Source organism: Urocitellus parryii, chromosome 7 (genome assembly GCF_045843805.1).
Source record: "Urocitellus parryii isolate mUroPar1 chromosome 7, mUroPar1.hap1, whole genome shotgun sequence".
In the NCBI taxonomy this organism is placed as follows: Eukaryota; Metazoa; Chordata; class Mammalia; order Rodentia; family Sciuridae; genus Urocitellus; species Urocitellus parryii.
Genome location: NC_135537.1, coordinates 156,992,391 through 157,015,804, shown reverse-complemented (window position 1 = coordinate 157,015,804; position 23,414 = coordinate 156,992,391). Strand labels below are relative to the sequence as shown.

The following is a 23,414-nucleotide window of genomic DNA, read 5'->3' as shown; positions in this document are numbered from 1 at the left end:
CATGTTATAATGTCCTTCCCATTTTATTACAAGTGCAAGGGTATCTCTGAAGAGCTGACACTCAAAGGGAAAGGGACACCACACTTCTCACAATGCGGGGAGGCTCATGGATTGTTCAGAGGAAGCAAGTTTTATATTGAAACCTAGAGATGAAATTTCTTACCTGAGGTTCCTTCAGGAAGTGCCCATGACACAATATTCTGTGCAAAATGCCAATGGCAACTCCTTGGAACTGCTCATAAACTTGAGTTTCATAACGTGAAATGAATCTGAAAGACACCTGTCATTGGCAGGAGGGGGGAGGGGGACACAATTTGGTAAATTATCACCTTTCAAAATATCACTTTGTTAACTTTGAACTGTTTTATGTTTCTCAAATAAAAGCCAGCCTGGGTTGTGGAAAGAAATGAGGGTGGAAGTCCCTCTTGGTCCTGCATGTTGACTAATGCAATATGGCAGAAGTGACAGTGGACTGATTTTGAACAAATGCTTGTGCGGCATGGTGTACCTCCAGTTGCCCCCTCTAAGAGCTTCTGATCTCAGTTCAGCAGGACATGTTCTAGATACCTGCTAGTCAACAGAACACCTTTGACCTGATGCTCCAATCAGACCCGCCCCTGCAGACCTGAAAATTTACCAGCAAGAAGTGATACCTGCTTAGTCGGGTGCAGTGGTGCATTACTGCAATCCCAGTGGCTTGGGAGGCCAAGACAGGAGGATCACAAGTTCAAAGCCAAGCCTAAGCAACAGTGAGGCACTAAGCAACTCTGTGAGACCCTGTCTCTAAATAAAATGAGGCTGGGATGTGGCTTAGTGGCCGAGTGCAATTCCCAGTACCAAAAAGAAATTAAAAAAAAAAAGAAATGATACATCCTTATGTCTTATACAATCAAGATTTTATAGCTTTACTGAGGCAATAGCTTTATAAAACCCTTTATAAAACCCTGCCTTGACTACCTCACAAACATGTTGTGACAATTCAGAGAATGATCATCCAAATTATTTGCTTATCAAATTTAATGAGTGAATTAACATCGCTCATTTCTCTGATGTTTATTCCCATATATGGCTTGTAAAGTTTATATTTTGCAAAAAGTTGGGAGCAAGTGAAGAGTTAGGGGAGATGACTCATTCTGCAGAGCATTACCAGACCAATTAGTTGACATGTCATTTGAATTCTTTTGTATTGTGACAGACACTGTATTTATGGCCCATTGAAAGGGTAAGGGGCTGAGTTGAGACTCCTGGTTGGAATGATGCCAAAGAACAATCCAGAAGAAGCTCAAGAGACTGAGATAAAATGGTAAAGAGTTACCAAAAGGAGGCTGGAAACTAAAGTAGAAGTCTGGCTGGTTTACAGAGAAACACTAATCATTTGATACGATGGTGAATCTTTTGTTTCATCCATACCGTTTTGAATTATCTACTTGTCCTTTTCTGGGGAACACCTTAGGAGTTATAATGCATTTCACATCTCTGGATAGTCCTAGTTTGGTCATCCTGGCCCAAATAAATACAACAAATATCCAGCAAGTACCACCAATGATTTCAATGCGTATTTAATGGGTACCTACTCTATGCCAAATAATTTGTGGCTTCAGGGATAGGCAAAACAGACCATTAGGCATGGTTATTTGCCCTATTATAAATTACATGAGCAATTACACAAGTAATTTATATGAATTACTGTACTTCATGAGGACTAGGAAGTACAGAGAGCACAGCATGTGTTCCGTAAGGCCTCTAGACCTAGCATATATTTCACCATGTTCTATGTAGTCCCTCTGCCTCTTTTAGGAACTAAAAAGTACTGTAACACTGATGGCATAAATGATATTACCTTCAAATATTATTACATGGGGAGTCTTGGTGTAATTCCAGGGTTGGTTACTTCTCTGTTAAACTCAAATTTAATTGTGGAAGTACCATGTGCGAGGCACAGCGATAGCAGTCTTCCCAAAGCTGTGATTCTCACCACAATTCTTCAACATTCATTCCACTATGTAGGTCAGGAGGCAGGCTCAAGAAGGTAAGGTAACTTGCTTAAAGACCACTGGAGTCCATGTGCCTTCCTTTTCCCAATGCATTGCCTTGCTAGTCACTAAAAAGCAAATGGCAACTAGGAAAAAAAAACAAAAAAACTTGCCTGCCATTTCTCTTCTTCATAGCTAGAGAAAGAGTTTACTAACATCAGTGTCAATGATCATAAAGTGAAAATGTCGTAAGCCTTAAATTTGCTTTTCAAATACCAGTATTTCAGAGGCAGATTACCTGACTCCAATAATATGCCTCAAACCTTGCACTGTGTGTGCAACGAAAGGGAATATTTTCATCCATTATAAGAAGCTGTCAGAGAAAAACATTTTCCTGATATCATACCCAAGAGAACAGCGTGTGAAGCAGCATTATCATATTTCACTGAACTTTCATACACTCCATGCAGTACAATGTATATTTTATCTTCTGAAAAGCCTTGGTAACAAAAGGATAAAATGTCCATCTAAAACTCCCTGCACATTCTAATAGTGCTGCATGCATGTTAATGGCAGTAAGAAAAAAAAAAAAAAACTCAGGGGCCTTTTAGGCAACTCGCCTGTCTGTGCTAAGATTGCACCCCTTGGGTGGGAGGAGCAAACTCAACCCAGAGACTTTGCCGACTCTTGCAGCAGAGGAAAGGTAGAAGCTAAGGGGCAGAGGGCTGGGTGTCCTTTTACAGAGGCAGGATGGTATGGGAGCAATATCTTTCCTGTATTCAGGGAGTTAAGTAGTAAATAAATGTGCTTAATCATCTGGCATTATTCTAGACTCTGAGATTCCAGTTACATAAATGGGGCACTCATGGGTAAACAGCAGAGGGGACTTTGGAACTGACAATAAGAGCCCCAAGCAAAGCAGAGGAGAAGCTCCAATTCTGATACTGGAGGAACTGGAGGCAGGGTGAATCACTCTGAGCAGAAAGTCTAAATGCCTGTGCCTAAGGTGAGGTGTCCTTCTCTTGGTGACAGACAACCGAGTCTCAAAAAGCATGGTTCGTCAAATGGCTTCCAAGTCTTATTTTAAATTTCGTGTCGTGGGCACCTATGAAATTGGAAAACCCATGCTATCTTCTGGGAAACCCAAAAGAAGACCAAAGTCCCTTCAAGGTCAGACTGTTCAGGGTTGTTCAGGCACAAGGCCTTCACTGGCTTTGGAGAATTCCCACTGCCAAGATGGGAGCGACAATGTTCTGTCCCAGCTGTGCTTGCAACAGCTGAACAGAGTGCTGGAGGGGTGGGCAGCAAAGGTGTCCCTGCCATCTGGTATGCCAGCCTCCAAGAAGCATGGCTCACCCTGCTTTTTCCTTCTGGAAGGAGTCTGGGAGGCTGGGGTAAGCTGGCAGCAATGGACTTGAGTGGGAACAGGGAGGCAAATATCATCGTAATGGTAAGGCTCTGATTGGGTTTTCCAATTCCTCGTGTCCCTTGGGAACTGAGGGTCACCCTTGTCTTCCTTTTGGTCTAATACTGAACTAGGAAAAGAACGACCCTAAACTTTCCATTCATTATCATCCCTCTTATCCACGGAGAACCGAAGGCGGACTGAGAAATCAAAGGCAGGGATGTGTCAGCTTCGCCCCTGTTAAATTATGCACATCATATGAAATGACTTAAAGGATGACTGCCCAGGAGAAACAGGGACAAGCCATTTACATTGGCCAGTCCTTCGAGGCTCATGACTTTTAAGAGTGATCCCTGAGCTGCTCTGAGCCCCGCAGAACTTGGACATGTGCCTATCACCGTTTCTAAAGTGCAATTCATGTTCTTGGGGGAGAAGCCAAATGCAGAAATATCGAGGTGCCTCCTTATCAGAAAGCAAGAGAGACAGAGCAGCAAAGAGAGGTGACAGAGGAAGCTGGGGAATTGCCACCACCCTCCACACAGACAGACCGTACAGATGGAGTCCCAAAAATGACGACTATGTTTTCTCTTACACTTACTTGCAGCGACTGGTGCAGCAATGACCATAACTATGTGGGGGCATTTTATGTGGCACTTTGGGGATGAAGGGCGTAGGGAAATCAATGACCCATTCAGAAAAGCATTTAATGTGTGCTTCACTACCTTCCTGGGGAAGGGAGTGGCAGCCATGTAACAAAACAGAACTAGGTCACCATCTACCAGGACAAAATATGTATAGTGCCAGAGCCCAAACAAGCTGAAGATGGACCAGCCAGAATATGGGGAGATGAGGGCACACACCTTCCTTCCATCATTCTCTCAAAACATGGTGAAGAGCAGGGAATGGGCTGCAGGTGAGGATTCTTCCAATCTCATGCTTTCTTCATCCTAAACCCTTGATAGAGACAGAAAATATTTCTTCCCTGCCTTCAAATTCAGTACCACATTCTGGAAAGGAATATTGTTTTGAAGTCAGACTGCCTAAGGTTGAAACTCAGTTCTGCTTCTTGCATTCCTGCAACTCGAGGTAAATTATTTAACAACTGTACATTTCAGTTTCCTAGTCCGTACAACTGACCATCTGAGGTTGTTCAGGGAATTAAGCAAGATAAAATATGTATGTATAAATGGATGCAGGAGGTACTTAATATACTTTGTTCCTTTCTCTTTTCTCATCTATTTGTCATCCCAGGACCTGGGGCAGCTTTTCACTCATCTATTTATTATTTCATTCCATAAACATTATCAAGTGCATTCCAGACACCATGCTCCTTTCTGCTCATCAGACGTGTTGTCTGATGCAGCATTGAAAGTTATTGGGCCAAAAGGAACCTGGAATGCAGGTTAAAAGAACCATTCCTTATGCAAGCTCCTGCATCTCATAGCTGCTGGTGTGGGGTTTTAAGCGCACAATCCATGGGTCAGGGGAAACACCAGATCACATGGTAACTGGCAAGGGACATTTGTTTGTGCAAACAGATTTTTGTTGCCCCTACTTGGAGGCCTCCACCAGAGGACTCTGTCTGTTGTTAATTCACCTTGGAAAGGTGGTCCACATCTGTGTATGCATGTTCCTCTTTGGTTATTATTGAGAGCCATCCATGGGTTGTGTGTGGGCTATATTGTGCATCACAGCTTAGTGAATAGGATAATCTGGTGTCTGGAAACTTCCAGTGGACATTTCCTCTGGTTGGCTGCCCAGACACATTGTGAGCTCTATTCTGCTCTGCTGGGTCCCACACAGCACTGGAGATGGGGTGACCTGCTACAACCACTCAGCCTCACAGCCCCTGTGAGATGGATGTGACCTGCCGAGACGCCAATCAACCTGCTGACTGCAAGACATCATGAAGCAAGACTCTTCCCCTGAAACCTTAACCCTGCCTTTGATGTACCCTCTTAAAAAAAACCATGGGAGCCAATTTCTAATTGTCTAGCTCCAGCTCCTGTGTGGTCTGGACCTATCAGGCTTCTCCAGTCCCTTTAAAGCTAATTCTGACTTTGTCTCTTGTTCTTCACAAATTATGCTAGAGTTTAATTTCTCAGGTAATTTACAACCTCCTTGGCAGGAAGAAGAACCGCCTCACGTGATGCTGGCTGCCTACCCATAAGTTATATTGGTTCCAACCAATTACAAGACAAACTATAGGCCTTACCGAATGTGTCCGCTGGGGTGTTTGCATAACATTTGACCTTTCCAGGACTTCACAATCCTTTGGATTTTCCATTTCTAGTCATAGAGGGCAACAGTGTAGAACACACAGAACCGTTTGACTCTGTTAATGAAGTTACTTATTTATATATTATCTGTGACCACTTACTTTTCCCCATTACATTCTTCCAAGTGGATAACTTACAGTTATTAACTTTCAGACAGCCCCTATATATCAAAGCATCATGCCATTAAGCCCTTTGGAAATTCATCACAAATCAGTATACAGATGACATTGATGTCTTATTGCTATTCATTCCTCCTGGGCCGTTTTTAGCAGTTCATTTTTTTATTTCCCCGCAGTGCTGAAATATGGCTCGCTCTAGTATCTGTCCTTTTTGTAATCGCGAAAGGAAAGCTTGGCAGTTGTCGTATATTATACTCTTGAGGAAAATGCTAGTAATACTTCGAATTGATTGAACAGCATGGACTCCAAATTGCTTGACACAGGGTTATTTCCTCACTCTTATTCAGATTAAAAAAAAATACTTACTTTTTGGATTCGGAAACTGAAACAATCATTAAAAGCCAATGTAAAGATCACTTGTTTGGAAAAGCCTAAAAGCTTCCTCCTGATTTCCTGCTTGGCAGGAAAATGACACTGAGGAAGTGATACTGAGTGACACTGAGGAAGACGGTGGAGGCACAGGTGGCAGAGGCTATGAAATAGTTCAGGACTGTCCAGGTTCTGGAGCCCTGAAGGCTTGAACTGGTGAAGAAGTTGAGGATGTTGTTCTGAACAAGTAATTTAGCAATCAACAAACACGAAGTTGATTTCTATATTCAAAATTACCTAGCAACTGTGCATTAAATAGGAACATGCTTTAATGTTACTATTTTCTGCATCATAGCCCAAGTAATGCATTTTGCTTATATAGAAAAATTAGTGAAAATAGTTACTTGACTGAAAAGTGAAAGAAGAGTGACTTCTTCTCAATTAAAAGGAAAGAAATGTTTTCTGAATATTTCAGAGGAAAATACCAAGGCAATGAGCAAGACCCAGACCTCTGTGCCAGCCCAACCTTTGCAAGGGTGTCATTAAGAGGGACATAGGGGCTGGGGTTGTGGCTCAGCGGAAGAGCACTCACCTAGCACATGCGAGGCCCTGGGTTTGATCCTCAGCACCACATAAAAATAAATAAAGGTATAAAAAAAGTTAAAAGAAAAGAGGAATATGACTTGTCAGAGGCTAGCAAGTAAAGAAGACTTATTAAAAGAGGAAGAAGGATGGCCAGGCATGGTGGTACATGCCTGTAATCCCAGAGACTCTGGAGGCTGAAGCAGGAGGATGGAAAGTTTGAGGCCAGCCTCAGCAACTTAGTGAGACAGTGTCTCAAAAATAGTTAAATAAAAAGAGTTGGGGATGCAGCTTAGGGGTAGAGTGACCCTGGGTTAAATCCCCAGTTAGAGAAAGAAAGAAAGAAAGAAAGAAAGAAAGAAAGAAAGAAAGAAAGAAAGAAAGAAAGAAAGAAAGAAAGAAAGAAAGAAAGAAAGAAAGAAAGAAAGAAAGAAAGAAAGAAAGAAAGAAAGAAAGAAAGAAAGAAAGAAAGAAAGGTGGTTGAAGGGATCAAGGTAAGAAAAATCAGAGTCCCATATATTCATATGTTCGTGTCAATAACCACTTCTACCACCACACACACACATACTCTATGAAGCAGGTAATGGCCAGTGAGTTTAGGGAGTCAGTATCATACTTTAGGAGGCTAAGCCATGGTCATTAGAACAATTTCATATCAATATTTATAACAAATATAAAACTTTCTTTCCAACACCCCCTAAAAAGTATGTTGCTGGTGATTTACCAGGTCCTCTAGCTTCTAGGAGTGCTGGCTATAATAGCTCATCTTTCTTCTGGGACTTATCCTTGTTCTAGAAGAGCAATGATAGCCTGGTAAACCTCTATCACCCGGTTCTGCAGGAAAAATAATCCCTGATGTGTAGCATTTACAGATTTCTGTGGTGTGAACACTCCTACCATCATGATTTTCAAGGTACCAACTTGACATCATTGAATGGGAAGGTGGGAAGAGATGCACAGGATGAGTGTTTGAAAGCAGATAAAAGCCGATTCCTTGGGTCTTTCACTGTACAAGGGAGGCTATATTCCTCTTAGAAGGTTCTAAAGACTGGCTCTATCTTGTTTTATACATTTTGAACAAGTAATTTAGCAATCAACAAACACTAAGTTGATTTCTATATTCAAAATTACCTAGCAACTGTGCATTAAATAGGAACATGCTTTAATGTTACTATTTTCTGCATCATAGCCCAAGTAATGCATTTTGCTTACATAGAAAAATTAGTGAAAATAGTTACTTGACTGAAAAGTGAAAGAAGGGTGACTTCTTCTCAATTAAAAGGAAAGAAATGTTTCTGAATATTTCAGAGGAAAATACCAATTAAGAAAAATTTCTGTTCCTTGGAAGTGATGGGAAGATATTTTGTTCTAAAGGTGGCAGAAAATATTGTTGGGTGGGTGAGATGCTGCCTGTTGGGCAGGTTTCCACGGGATATGACACAGCAAAATGTGGGGGTGTGTTTGATCAACTGGTAGAAATGAGATCACACACTTCCATCATATGATGTCATACATAAGTGATGGGATTATGGGCTAGAACGTGCATGTGTCAGGGATAATGACTTAATGTCATTAGGATGGACTAAAATCATTGTCACATATGATGAAGTTCTGAGTAAAACACAGAAAAATAGTCTGGAACACTAGGTGAGCATTGTTAACTTTAAAAAATGGAAAGGCTCACTGGATAGACAATAGGTTTGCAGTAGGAGAAAAACAGATGTTAGGCTAATCTTAGCATTATTTGCAGTTTGGATCTGGTCTCTAGCATAGAGGATGGTAAAGTTCAGAAAGCCTACATTCCAAAAGCTAAAAATGTCACCTTACTACAATGAACCATGCATACCAATGCTTACAGCAGCACCATTCACAATAGCCAAACCCTTTGGCCTAGATGTCTATCAATCAATGAATGGATAAAGAAAATGAGGTATACACACACAATAGAGTTTTACAGGCATTTGCAGGAAAATGGGTGGAAGTAGAGACCATCATATTAAGTGAAATAAGTTAAACTCTGAAGATCAAGGCTTGTATGTTTTCTGTCATATGCAGAAGCTAGAGAGGAAAAAGAAAAAGAAAGATGAGATGGATGTCTTAAAAACCAAAGGGAAATCAGTAGAGGGAAAGGACCAAGGGGGATGGGGATTGGGGAGGGAGGGGGAAGTGCTGGGGAATGATGTTGGTCAAATTCTATTGTTATATTCTGGGCGTGTATGAATATGTAACAACAAATGCCATCAATATGTACAGCATAATGTGCCAATAAAAATGTGTAAAAAAACAAAAAGGAGAAAAAAAATGTGGGCTAATGGGAATAGATGAATAGGTTATTTTCGTTATTCTTAATCCTTCATGTAGTATTAACAAAGTTGTATCTATATGACATTAAATTTCTATAGGAAAACTTTAAGTCAGATAGTCACTCAGTTGTTGAATTGTTTAAACCGTATAGAGGCCCAAAATTGTATTTTTTTTAATCTTAGTTTTTCAGTTTTAATCTAGTTCTTTATTTTCTTATAAAATAGAACTAAAAGAAAATGGATATTTTCAAATCCTTCAAAGAGAATCTACCTCATTTTTGTTTCCTGAGGTTTTGGCGAAATTATTTATTTTTATTTTCAGATTCCCAAATAGCTGTTTTTTTTTTTTAGGCAATGGGTTTCCTAAATAGGACTCAAGATCTCTACAGTTCACAAAAACGAAGCTTTGCTGGGTTATCCAGCCAAACCATCAGGCTTAGGAGGACTAGATTGGCCAATTTCAGAGCCTTCTTGGAGCAAATGCAAAAACCAGTACCAGTTCTTAAATATCAAGTGAGAAGCTTGCCTTGGCAGGCGACGGTTTCTGCTGTTACTCAGGTGCTTTTCCACATTCATCTTGGCTGTGACGGAACCTGTCCTCAGCAACTAGAGACAGCTAGAGCCTTGTCCTGGGCAACCTGTCCTGGGCTGGAGAAAACCTCTCAGAATTAGGTCATGGGTTTGCCTTTCTCCTGCTCTTCTCTCTCATAGTTAGAGGGGTGGTAAGAGAACTGAAGGGCAAGCAGTGTACGGGAATAACATATTTTCTTCTCTATTTTAAGATGAGAATTCATTTGTAAAACGCCTGTTAGTTTTATCTGTGGGTCACGTGTCCAGAAAACCAAAGTGGTATGAAGTAAGGGACACATAACTCAGGAGATTCCTGGAGGGCATTCTTCCTTCCAGGAATTTATCTGCCTATAAATTAATTAGACATCTTGGATTAATCTCTCCCATATTCTCTAATAAAAATTATGCTCATTTCCTGGATAACTGGCATTTTTTTCCCCCTCACTTCAACTATGCAACTGCTACTCTTTCTGTGTTTAATTGAATTGATTCGGGAACCACCGAGAGAACTGGCTTTACTCTGATGTCAACGGGAGAGGACACGGGTTGCCTGGTTATATGTACTCAGGACCCAGAGAAGAGAAAGAGGCTTGGGAAAAGAGGAAAGGGAAGGAGGAGATGGGAGTGGGGGAAAAGGATAAGAGAGCAAGGAAGAGAGATGGAATAACAGAGGAAAAATGAAGTCAAGGATCAAGAAGCAGGAGAGGAAAGCAAAATAAAGCCTTTTCTACCTCTCACCCAAGGAGTAAAATGAGAATTAGACACATTTGTAAAATACTAAAGCCAACAACCAGGGATTTCTTTGGAAGACTTGCCTAATGGCTCTGTGTTGATTTTATGGAAGAGGTCAAGAGGTCACTATCACCAGAAATGCACCAATCCTCAGCCCGGATCTCAGCTTGACAATGGGTGTGTGAGAATTCAGTTCTGCTTACAGCAGAACGCCTTTGTACGGAATCCATCTTCTGATGTAGAATATAGCAATCCCGTCTTTATCTTTCACCACTACTCACTGAAGCCTACTCCTTGCAAACAGCTCTAAGTACAAACACAATGACCTTGGCCTTATTTCTTTATCTATCAAAACCCATTTTTACAACATTCATTTTACCCTGAGTCCTAATATGTGGTGTGCGTGTGTGTGTGTGTGTGTGTGTGTGTGTGTGTAGCTAATATGTGGTGTGTGTGTGTGTGTGTGTGTGTGTGTGTGTGTTTGAGACAGGGTCTTACTATGTTGCCCAGGTTAGTCTTGAACTTCTAGGCTCAAGTGATCCTTCCCCCACCACAGCCTCCTGAATAGCTAAGATTACAAAATTCTATGAAGAATGATTTTCATAAGAGTTTGAGAAGGAAACAAGGCAAATTTCTTCCAAGCCCAAACTCATGCTTTAACAGAAGTTTTACTCTAGGAGGGTTTACATTCTCATTAAACCCTTATTCTTGGGTCAGCTTCAAGCAAATACATTCCATGTGTCCCATCCAACCCCTGCTCATACAGAACCAAAGGATTTCCAGGTTGGAAGGGGGATCCCAGGTCAAGTCAAAGCTCTCATCTGATGCTTGGGTGTTTTCTACAATCTCCAGCAGCTCTCAGTGCTTCTCAGAACTCTTTATTTTTTCTTGCCTGTGGTTTCAATGAAGCAGAAGGAGGTCATTCAATTTACACACAGCTCCAGTTCCTCTTATTTTGAAATGAAGTCTGGCCCAAGTCTCTTCCAAACACCAGTGCGTCTGAGGCTTCATGGGAGAGGGATAATCAGAAGGTCGCAGTAAGGACTCCTTCAAGTATTTTCCTTTCAGATAGGTAGATGGATACGGAGATAGAACTGAAGACAGAACATCTGGATTCTTCTTGCTATCCCTTTGTGCCTCTTCTTCTCTTCTCCACTCTGTCAATGTCTTTTCCATTAGTCAATCTTCCCCAGCCCTGGGGGCACTGACTGTGATTCCCAGATACAGTCCTCCCAGTTAAGGGTACTGCATGACCGTGACCTCACTTATCATGGATGTAGTACCTTATGTTCTAAGTGACTAGGTGGAATTCTCCTGGCCTCTTCCCTGTGCTATTGAACCATACTGAGCACATCATCCGTTCCCTTTCTCTACTTTTTTCACACATAGTATTCTTACAGCATTATCTTGCCCAGCCTAAATCTGTGAAGCTTTTTGTAAGTATAGATAGAAAAACTTTACCTTTATGTCAGTGGGATTTCAGCCTCTTTTGTTGGGGCTACCAGAGAGGAGGCCTGTGAATTCTTAAATATGTCATCTAAAGAATGCAATCCTTCACCTCTTAGCATGTCCACTGCTAACTCTAATGTGAACATTAGTTTCTTGGACAGAGAGATTTGAATGGGAGTTGTGGTTTTTCTCTAACAGCAATGAGAACTTGTCTGACAGTAGCTAACCATCACTGAGCAAGGTCTTGTCTGTCAGTCACCGCTACAATTTCAACTGTAACCTGCCTCATAAGTGCATTTTCCCATGCAAACAGTGGGTGCTGTTACAATGTCCCTTTTACAAATGAGGAAACTGAAACTTAGAGAGGTTAACCTTTATATATGGTGGGTGGGTGGTGAACCTAAAATTTAAATGCAGGTTTCACACCAGTTCTTTGTCCCCCCAAATAGAGGTCTACCTGGCCTTGCTTCTCGGGCTTTCTCTGACCTTAACTTTCAAAAGCTTTTCTCCTTTCTGGTGGCCTCAGTTCATTCTGGGTCTTCTCTTCTCTGAAACCACTTATACAAAGCCCTCCTCCTTGTGACTTCCTTCTTGACTGTAGCTCTTGTGTCACATCTCTTATGTGTCATGTAAAACCATTTCTCACAAAACTCCCTGTAAAGTCACATCCATATCTTTTACTCCAACCAGTTCTCTCTCTCTTTATTGTTATCATCATTTATAAATGTCTCACCATAATCTCTTTTTAGGAGCTTCCAAATCCCCTGGAGTCATCTTTCATGAAGCAGTGAGATTCTATCTCTATTTTAATTATAATATTTTTAAAAATCAGACATTTGAAGTTTTTATATCCATGTCTGACAATGTCCGACTTTTTTTTTTTTTTACCTTGGGTACTAGACTTTCTAAGATAATGCATCCACTTTCCACTTTCATCCATAGTTACTGTCCATTTCATATGCCTAACATTTTCCTTTGTTAGTAAGAGTTAGATCCAATAAACAGACCCCTAGTTGCTTTCTTCTGAGAAAGGCTATCACCAATATGCTAAGTCAAAGAGTTTACCAACCAACAAAACACAGATGAGTAAGAATTGCATCTATCTATTCAGACACTCTGAAATTCTACTGTATCCCCAAATAAACATAAGTCATACACACCATTTCCATATCATAGTTTCAGTGTAAAAAAAGGCTCATGGTGCTTAAAGATGGCTACTGAGTTTTAAATGGTTGAGGAATTTAACATCAGCTATCCAATCAAAAACAGTGTCACAGAAACAAATTTAGATGGCAAAATGGATCTATCTTTACCTTTTCTTCGCCTTTTCTAGCCAGACAATCTGACATTTATAGACCCTCCTGAAAACTATATTTCATCCTACCTACCTATTCAAGCTAGCTCGTATCCTAGACATCCATAAAGCCTGGTCTGTCCAACCCAGCTTCTTACCCCCATTAAAAATTAGTGCCAAAATGATTGACTCACTAATTAATCATGTCACAGCTTCTTTACTACCTACTCTGCTATTATCTCAAATAGTTGCTTAAATCAGTTACTGCCATTTAACTTCTGTGTATCTATATTTTCACCCCAAATATATTATAAATCCCTTGGAGGAACATAAATGCCTCTCCCATAAAAGCTTTCAGAACATAGCAATGTCGACACACCATGAATAGCAATGATTAATTATAGTCAGCTGGATTTTACTATGAGCATGGGGAAATTTCAAGATAGAGAAGTGAATAAGATTTTACATATAAAAATCAACATTCTTTACTTTTCTAAGTTATTTTAATATTCTATGACAAGCACAATATCTGAGGTTTAGCTTTAGTGACAAATTCCACTGGTAGCAAAATTAACTATTCATCATGGGGGCATTCTACATTTCCCCAACTTTAAATCTTAGCAACTATGGACTAATTCCACATAAACATTTTTATTGATAATCAAGGGTAGCCCTTGTTCAGTTCAAATCATCCAGCATCATCACAGATAACACTAGAGATAGAAAATAAAAATATGATCTCTTGAGAGATCAAAGCTGAAGTCCTAAAAGACAATAAATAAGATAGATGCTTAAGAAGTCAAATGAAGAGAGATATCACAGTTGGCTAAAGAGATCAAGAGGAGTTTCATTAAAAGTGAGTCCTGAGACTTGTCAGGGGAAAGGCATATTGTGGCAAAGGCACAGATTCCAGGAAAAGGTGAGATACATCCAGTTTATTTTTAAAAATTTTTTAATTTTTAAGTATTTCCCAGGGCATAAGAGGTACACACAAAGTATAAGTGGCATAAGTCTCCGGAAAGGAGATTTGGGGCTGAATTTCAAGTGTTGTGAGTGCCAAGCAGAAGCATTTGCATCTCAATTTCTAGGTGATGAGGAGTTTTAGTGCCTCATATTTATTTCGCGGGAACTTGGAGATGCCATATGTCTTCCGTTTGGCCCTTCACCATGCACCGTGGTTCTGAGGCTGGCTTACACAGACGCAATCATCAGGTGGCTTTGCACACTGACTTTTTTCCAAGGGGAGGTGGCAGAAGAGGGGAGGGGGAAGGAGAGAGGCCCAGGTCTTTACTCCCCAGCCGCATCCCTGTGGGTTGCACTGAGCTGGCCTTTTTCCTTACTAAAAGTCAGGTGTCCCTCTCCACAGCTTTCTCTGTCCCCAGGTTCTGGCCTCTAACTCCCTCCCCTCTTCTCTTTAGAACCCAGGTGGCTATAAAGGATCCCTCTGAATTAAAGTCCTTAAGACTGACCCAATTTACACACTCCCTGTCTTCTGCTGAGGCTCTTCCTAATGGAAGCTGCAAGTAATCAGAAGTCCAAAGAAAACTGATGGCAACAGTAGTAGGTGCCTAGGATCTCTCCCTGAGAACCATGTTCTTGGCCTCCACTGGGCAAAAACTCAAGAACGAAACCAGAAGAGATGGGGGAACTGCTGCCTCTTTGAGATAAGTACAAGTGAAGGTCAATTTCCTTCTTCTTTTGCTTGTTTTATCTGACCCTGTCACTAGGTATGTCTGTGATTTCCACCACCTGCGTCTTCCCCAGAGGTTGCAGATCCAAGAGCTTCTACCTTCAGTGAGTGACAGGCTGCATCCATAAAACTGGTATTAGATGTCCTTAGAAGCCTGGCACCCATTTTTTTTTTCAATATCTTGAGTCAATTCAGTAGCTTTATCTAAAACAGATTAATTAGCTCCAAACCATTTAGCATTTTACAATGTAAGTTTAATGGGAACCGAGTGAGAGATTGGTTCTAAGGTAGGATTCTGACATCCACATGCAACCAACCTTAAAGGAAGGTCATTTCAAAAAATACAATTATTTTGGATTCCATCTTTAAGAGTCCTATGTGTCATATATGTATGGTTCCGTAAAAATGGTCCCCACCAGAAACAAAACAAACCAAAACAACAACAACAACAAAACATTGCATAAGAACGACCATTGAAAGTAAGCAACTTAAAGGGTGAAAGAATTCCCATTGTTAAGTAAAAATGTACATTTTCTATGATGCCCAAGTCACAGTGCATTTTGGACTCTCATCTCTTATCATTCCTTGCTATTCTTGTGTTGAGGTTGAATTCTGGCCCTAGCCTAAGCTAAGAAAAGCCCCCTGTCAGGTCAAATATGTTAAAACAAACACAAGAACACACAATGGGGGCTGGGGCAGAGCTGCTTCATGGTTTTGTGCAAAAGACACATTTAAATGCCAGAAGGAATAATGCTCACAGATAAAAATGTGACACAAAACACACAGCTACCGGGGTGCATTTAACCTACTGACATAGCTGATCTCAGACTTCAAAATGTGGCATCTTGCCTAAATTCTACAAAAAAAAAAAAAAAATCTCCCAGTCTAGCATGGTAGTTTTTAAACATTTTGAGTTGACTATTTTTTTAAGGCAAAAGAAAAAAAAAAAAAGCCAACCTAAATTCAGAGCAGTGAGCTGAATCCTCACTTCCAAAACAAGTGACTCATCAAACACCACCTTCTAAAAAGCACACAAGCCTGATTTAGTTATTGCCTATCAGGCTGAGGCATTTCATTACCAGGTCGTTTATCCTGCTACCATCTATATTTTATTTTCCATTTTTCATGAATGCAAAGGGCACTGCCAGCTAGTTCTCAGCTCTTCAAACGGCTGACAACACAAATGGTGCCAGATATAAATATTTACATCATCGAAAGTAAATGTTTCCCAAATTCCAAACTTCAATGCCTTTGAAAATTGATTTGGATCAGGTACACTTGGCTGAATTGGAAAGATAAAAAGTCACTTGTCCAAAACAACTACAACAACAAAATCATAACATGCAGAGGACTTTCCACAGCAGGACATCTCTTACTTTTTTTTTTTTTTCTTTTCCATTCCATTTGAGGGAGAATCTAGAAATTTGTTTCTTTCTTTCACATCAACATTTTCCTCTAAAGCAGGATGATACGAGGTAGAAATATAAATCCATTGTTGGTGTTAGCTTGACATCTTTCCATCCCACCCCCAAAGGATGTTTAAACAAAGCCAAAAAGCAAAAACCTCCAGTTGCATTTTATAACTTTTTAGGGAAAAGATCCAGTTCCTTAACGCAGCTTCAAGATGTGGCCTCTGCCACCTTCTGTACCCCATGCCCAAGCCAGCAACCACTCTTTGGTTTCTGGGCTTTAGCACGGCTCTCCATATTCCAGGTGATTTCTGGAACTCAGGCTCAAATCCCATTCCATCTTGGACTTTTTGTTTTTGGTTTGACTTTACTGCTTTTCCCTTTGCATAGAGTGCAATTATCCCCCTATCATCCTCTTCAAGAAAGAAAAGATGCTTGAATATATAACCAGAACTTCAACTTTCCTTTCTTAAATACCGACCAGAAAACTCACACACATTCGAAACTTTAAATGAAGGATCCATCATTTTTTAGAGAGCAGTGTGTGTGGAAGCCATGTCAAGTTCTTTTAAGGTTCCTAAAAATAAAACTGCAAATGAAACAATCACTGGAGTGGCTTAGTTTTCGATAGAATCAGAGGAGCAATCAAAGGACCTATGTAGGATCCTTCTAAAAACAAAAAGATCTTCTCAAGCCATATTTAAAAGAGCACACAAATATTATAGAAGTGATCCCGATCTCACATGCAATGTCTTTTAAAAACTTCCTTGTGATCTGAGTCAAAGTCACTAACAACATTTTGTAGAGTCATTAGGGGTGTGTGTGTGTGTGTGTGTGTGCGTGTGTGTGTGTGTGAGAGAGAGAGAGAGAGAGAGAGAGAGAGAGAGAGAGAGAGAGAGAAAGAGAGAGGGAGAGAGGGAGTGAGTTACATGGCAGAAAAATATTCCAATATACCAGAAAGGGAAAATATTAACTTGCAAACTCTATAGTGAGGATAGTGAACAGATACAAAGAAGAGAGAGTACAGCCCTGTGAGCTCAAACCCTGGAGAATCAGCAGCCATTGATAATGAGAGTCTATAATTTTAACCCTATTTTTTTAAAACACACAAATGACTTTTCATTCCTCTTGAGTTCACAACAATCAAATCACCTTCAAATGCAATTTTCTATGTATATAGGTTTTCCCCCACCTTCAACATCCTACTCGAGAGTAGAAGGTAGCTGAATAGAAATGCAGCAGCAAGAGAAATGCTAGATTCCAGCACTGAGAAGACCCTACGGGCAGTACGCCCTTCCTCAATTTAAGGGGACCTCATCACAGGGCCCAAAGTGGGGTGGACTTCAGCATGCGAATCACAAAGCACAGCATAAATCAGCATTTCTGTGCACGCATTAGGATTCTTAGGCAGCAAGATGCCCCTAGGAAGATTAATTATTGATTTTCTTATAAATCATCTAAGGTGATTGTTGTTTGTTTGTTTTTCCTTCCAGGATGATAAACATCTGATTTTACTTTGGTTAAAAAAAAATAATTCCTTTTCACTTCATTGAGTTTAAAAGAAGTAAGTCTCAGAGGAAGGATTTTCCCAGCCTCATAGGTAAGGGAGGCAACTAGGTTTTCTGATCTTCAAGGGGTACCAAGGAATAGGACCTCGGGCAACCTCTAAGAGGTACACAGTAATTAGAAGCATGACAGTGAGTAGGTAGAGAGAAAAAGCCCAGTTTAGCTGTGATGAAATTTGTTGGCAGCAGACTTGAGGTCTGTGGTATTGCTAGGTGGAAAGACAAACTCATCACAGAGACAAAGACCTGGAGGACCAGCTGTCAGAATCAGCATTGATCCTGCTCCATCTTCCAGGTCCCAGTAGAAGCAACATGGCGGCTTACCTTCCTGCCCCCAGTGTTGATGCGAAGGGGCGTCAGGAAGGGGTCGAAGATCATGTGACTGGTCTCTATGTTGACTGGTGACTGCCGTTTCCCCACAGAGCAGAGATTCCAAGCTGAATTCACCAATCCCCAGAAAGAAGGAACTGGAAATAAAAACAAATGGTAGAATTAGGCTGGGTGGACAGGCGGGGAAGCCATGGAAGAACGATGACACAAAATGGCAAAATCAAAGAGAGTCAACTCATGCTTTCACTCCGGGAGATCCCTGGGTGTCAGGATAGTATTTTCCTGGCCTGAATTTTGGCCAATTTCTTTCATACCTATATTCATGATTTCTGAAGGTCAGATTTTGTTGTTTCAGGCCAGTTTATCCTGTGGCCTCTTGTTTGAGTAGAGTTAGCATGAATGCTTTAGTAAGCCCAAAAGGGACTGAGATGGGTGCAGACCTCACGGATTCAGCAAAGCCTTTATTCAGCAGCAGGGTCAGGAGTCAGAGGGGCTCACTTTCTGGGTAGAAAATGGCACTGATTATTTGTTTATATGGGCTATTTGGTTACATTGGAGGTTGTTTTAGAACTTGAAGACTTTAACAAAACGTGGGCCAAAGGTTGCAAACATCTGGAACGTGTTTTCACTGGGCATATTTTTTAACTGAATATATCAATTAGACAATTAGTTTTTACAGGGTAGGGATGGAGGGTTCTGCATTCAGAATCCAGTGTTCATCTAACCTCCTGAGGCCACTGTATTTACACAGGGACAAGATTGAGGTGTAGTTTCACTGTCACTGGGGGGAATTTATTTGGGAAAGGATCCCTCCTTCCAGAGACTGCTGTCTTAGATTGATGGTTAACTCCCTTCCAGGGCTTGTTCTGTCACTGGGAGATAATTGATTGGAAGGGTCAGTGTTTTGGCTCCTCTTCCTCTCCCTCCTCCCAGGTCACACACTGTCTTGGGGTTTATCAATTTCATATCCTTCGGCTTTCATGGTCTTTGAAACCCTATCATCTTTGCAAATTGTCCAAGCTACACCAAATATTTAGTAATTCCAGAGTTGACGCTCTGTTTTCCTACTCGGCAGGAATACTGTGGGCATCAGCTTTGTCCCATCTAGAAGATATTTGAAGCTTTTCAGAGAGAGTGTCTGTCATTCAACACATTCAAGGTGTTTTTCTTTGGGTTGTCAAAATCAAACCGAGGGAATGAATTATTTTTATGACCGCCCCCCAATCAATGCTAGACAGGAGCTTGCAACTTGGCTCTGTCTTTGTTTGGCTCAGCTCTGTGTCATTAACCTAATGTTCCAGCAGTTGAAGAACGTGATCATTTGATAGGCAGAAAAAAATGACATTGAATATTGAGTGCAAATATCAAAAAAAAAAACCCAAAAAAACTGTCTGCTCATTTCCAGCATCACATTAAAACATCTTTTAGGATAAATCTCTATTGATTTCCATTCCTAGTTTCTTCTCTCTATAAGAGGGCTCACAGGACAAAGGGTAACATGAATCCACTCATTTTACAATCCTGGAGAAACTAGTCCTTCAGTCTTGCACTGTCCTTTTAAGTATGAGGTGCAGGATCAATGTGTTCCCCAGGTGTCCCTTAAGTTAAATGGCCATTCATCCTGTAATCCATCCAAAGCTTGTAGAGTGAGCTACCTTAGGCCCAGCCCTGAATTAGATTAAATCATGGCAAAGGCAGATAAGCACAAGAACAATGAACTCACCAAGGAGGTGAAGTCACATTGAAGTGTGTCATGAGTCTATAGGTGAGGGACACCCACCCAATCCCATCCTGGTGGGGCTGAGCCAGGGATTGTTCCCGGAGAAGACAAGTATAGCCCTCCTACATGTGCATACCCTCTCAGAAGCTCAGATTGAATGTAGCCTGTCACTTATAGCAGCTCTCATTCCTGTCCATAATATGGACCGAGAAAACTGAGGCAAGAGAGAAATCTGGAAAACTCTTGCCGGTCATACAAGTCCCTTAATTCAGGAGGAGAATTGGGGCGAAATGGTCTGTCTAATGCCTTCTAAATCCAAAATTAAATTCTTTGACCCTTTTATTGGTTCCAGTCAACACTGAGTAAAAGTGGGAGAACCAAAATCAAGTTCCTTGGATTCCCAGACAAATACTTCAACACCAAATAAGATAGGCTTCATTTTGAAATATGGTAAATCAACTAGTTTAGTTTAATTCATGTCAATAAGACTCAGTGGCTCCATTCCGTCTAGTTTAAAGAGTCTGAATTGGCTTTCTGGCAAGTAATGATTTTCAAAATGGCGGCAATGACCAGAGTTACAGAGGGAGAAAGAAAGAAGGGGAGAAGAAAGAGAAGGCTTCAAGGCAAGAACACTTACATACATTGCATGTGATTCCTTAGCTCTCTCACTTCTTACCAAGATCTAAGATCTACAAGATCTAAGGAGGTCCTTGCATTCTGCGTGTACCTTTACAATGTACCTTGACTTAATCCTGTACTTACTCCTCAATAATTTCAAGTTTATTATTAAAATAAAGTTCACCAGGACATCCTTTTATCTCTCTTTGATGTGTGTCAAGTGGCACTGGGAGGATGCCAGGGATACAGTCAAGCCACTGCCACACGTTAGCCGTGTGGTCTAAGCCACGGATCCCTGGGATCTTGGTTGGTCTCTATGGCTCCTATGGTCAGCTGAATAACAAACGGCTTCCTTCCAAATATGTCTACATCCTAACTTCAGAAACTGTAAATATGCTATAGTCTGGATCTGAAATATACTCCAAAGGCCCATGTGTTAAAGCTTTGGTCCTCAGCTTGACATTACTGGAAGATAGTAGAAACCTCTTAGAGGAAGAATGGAGTAGGAGGTTTTAGGTCACTGGGGTATGTCCTTGAAGAAGAAGATGGTGAGACCCCCACCTGTCCTCTTCCTCTTTTGCTTTCTTAGCCACTAGAAGACAAGGAACTTCCTCCACCATGTGCTCCCACCATGATGTTCTGCTTTGCCACAGACTCAAAAGCACCCAGGCCAACCAACAGTGGACAGAGAAATCTCTGAATCTGTGAACCAAAGTAAACCTTTCTTTTTATGGTGATTATTTCAGGTGTCTTGTTACAGCAATAGAAAGCTGACTAGCACACATGGTAAAATGTACTTTGCAGATGGCAATTGGAGATCTCGACACAAGGTGACTTTCTGGGTAAGCCAATGTAATTAGCAAGGGCCCTCACAGAGGGAAATAGAAGGGTTGGAGATGTAGAGAAAAGACAAGGATGGAAATAGGTCAGTGTAGAGAAGATAATAGTTAACTTTGACGGTGGAGGAAAGGGCATGGTCAAGGAATGCAGGTGGCCTCTAGAATAAAAATGGCAAGATGATAGGTTCTCTTTCTAGAGCCTCTAGAAGGTATACAGATATATTGAAACTGTGATTTTTATTGCTCTAATTTAATTTTTATTAGACCTGTATGGTTATACTTAGTAGTTGGGTTCATCCCAACATACTTCACACATGACACTGTGATTTTTTAACCCTGTGAGACTCATTTTGGACTTCAGATCCCTCGAACTGTAAGAACAAATTTGTGTTGTGTTAAAGCACTCAGTTCTATTTGTTACAGCAGCATCAGGAAACTAATACAGCTCTTTAAAACTCTGTGATATAATAACCTCTTTGATAATCAAGACATCCATGATGTGTGGGTTTGGAGGCAGGTTGGGGGGGCTCCTCTGGAAGGCAGCTGAGTGATAAACAGAGTCACAGCTGCTACTCATTGCATTTCATCTACACCCATGAAAATCATTAACGAAAATAATCCCAGCCTCATAAATGGGCTGTAAGACTGCAATTTTGTGGCAACATGGGTGGGCAGATGCTGCTCTGGCTTACTAATAAACTTCATGCCCAGAAAGTCCCCCCACCAAAGCACAAACAGCAAAAACTTTATGTGAACATCTGCCTTTGCTTTTATTGGGCGTGGGATTCTTTATGACAAACAGTTCTGGGGTTTTTATATCCCCACTTCACTACCAAGTCCATTGTCACCGATTCTAGCCACCTGCTCAGGAATTAGAGCACAACCTAGCAAACCTCTCCTCTGCTCAGTTGTGCCTTCCTGGTCTCTGCTCCAGAAGGGGAAGCTAAGTGTATCTGCCACTGAATTACTGATTTCACATCAGCCATATCTGAAATGGAAGCCTACTCAGAGATCATCTAATCAAAACACATACATGGAAGTCAGGCCACAGAGGCAGAGGGTAAAGTCTTCAACCCATGCTCACACAGTCAGACGAAGGCAAGAAAGGAGAAAGCAGACCGGAGGCTTGGTCTCAAGATTTCCAATGCCACTGAGGCTCCATGGTCCCAAACCATCCTCCCAGCAGGCTCCACTGAGGAGCAGATCATCATAGCCAGGGAACTTCAGAGTCAGTGATTGCCATGGCTCCCCTTGGTAACTTAAGAGTAACATTAGCATCCGTTTTGCAGTTCAAATAAATTTCAAGTGCAAAGGTGCAAATCAAACTGCTTTGAAAGTCAACTATGTCAGTTACAATTTTTCAGTGGCCATAGAATCATTCATAGACAGAATGATCTGGGGGGAAACAAGGCTTCAGTTCAGGTGAGGAAGGTTGTGTTTGCATCCCAGCTGCAGGGCCCCCGAGGAGACCTGCTGGGAAAGACTGTTCACAAAGAGCTGCTGCAGGCATAGTGTCTTGGGGCTGATGAGTCTGAGCAAGGCTCTAGTCTGCATGACAAGTGAAGGCAATGATGTTAGAAGCAGTGCTGAGCTCTGGGGCAAGAATTAAAATACTGAGGCTTGTCCAGGGGCCTCAGGCACCCCTGGACAGGGATAGGTGTGCACCTATGGTATAATCCAGGGATATGCTTCAGGATGAAGGCTGTGAGAACTCAAGGGCACAAAGTGTGCACGCTTACTGGGGCCTGGGAGTGAGCTGGTGGACTTCATGCACAGAGCAAGATGGACACATGGGCCAATGCTGCAGGATCCAAGTGAGACACTCTCCTTCTGGATTTACGCAGAATTTTCTGCACAAGGTTCTCAGGCTTAACTGTCCTCTGTAGTATCACCCTTCAGGTTTATGGACACTCCCTACCACCTTTGGGAGCCGTGGTGGGACCCTAGAATCTGGTGGCACCGCTTCTATTTCCACATTTGAGAATTACTGCTGAAATTCTTTGTTTTCATGTCTGTCCCCATAAGTCAGAATTGTCAACTTTCTTCTGTTTCTTAAAATATCTGCTATTATGGTGTATCTGTTAATGCTTCCTTTTTCTAGCTTGATATATTGTGGAGGGAAAAAAAATGTAAATAAAGCATAATTGAGTGAGAATCATTTTAACTAA

The 23,414-nt window shown here is 41.2% G+C and overlaps 1 protein-coding gene across 1 annotated transcript in view; it reads right to left on the bottom strand.

The window, feature by feature from the left end:
* The window catches only part of Ca10 (carbonic anhydrase 10), a 466,337-nt gene that overhangs the window by 251,709 nt on the left and 191,214 nt on the right, over window positions 1-23,414 (bottom strand). Inside the window, exon 3 of the mRNA XM_077801340.1 lies at window positions 18,064-18,206. Within this exon, the coding sequence (XP_077657466.1) occupies window positions 18,064-18,206 (143 nt within the window). The remainder of the gene's footprint in view (window positions 1-18,063; window positions 18,207-23,414) is intronic.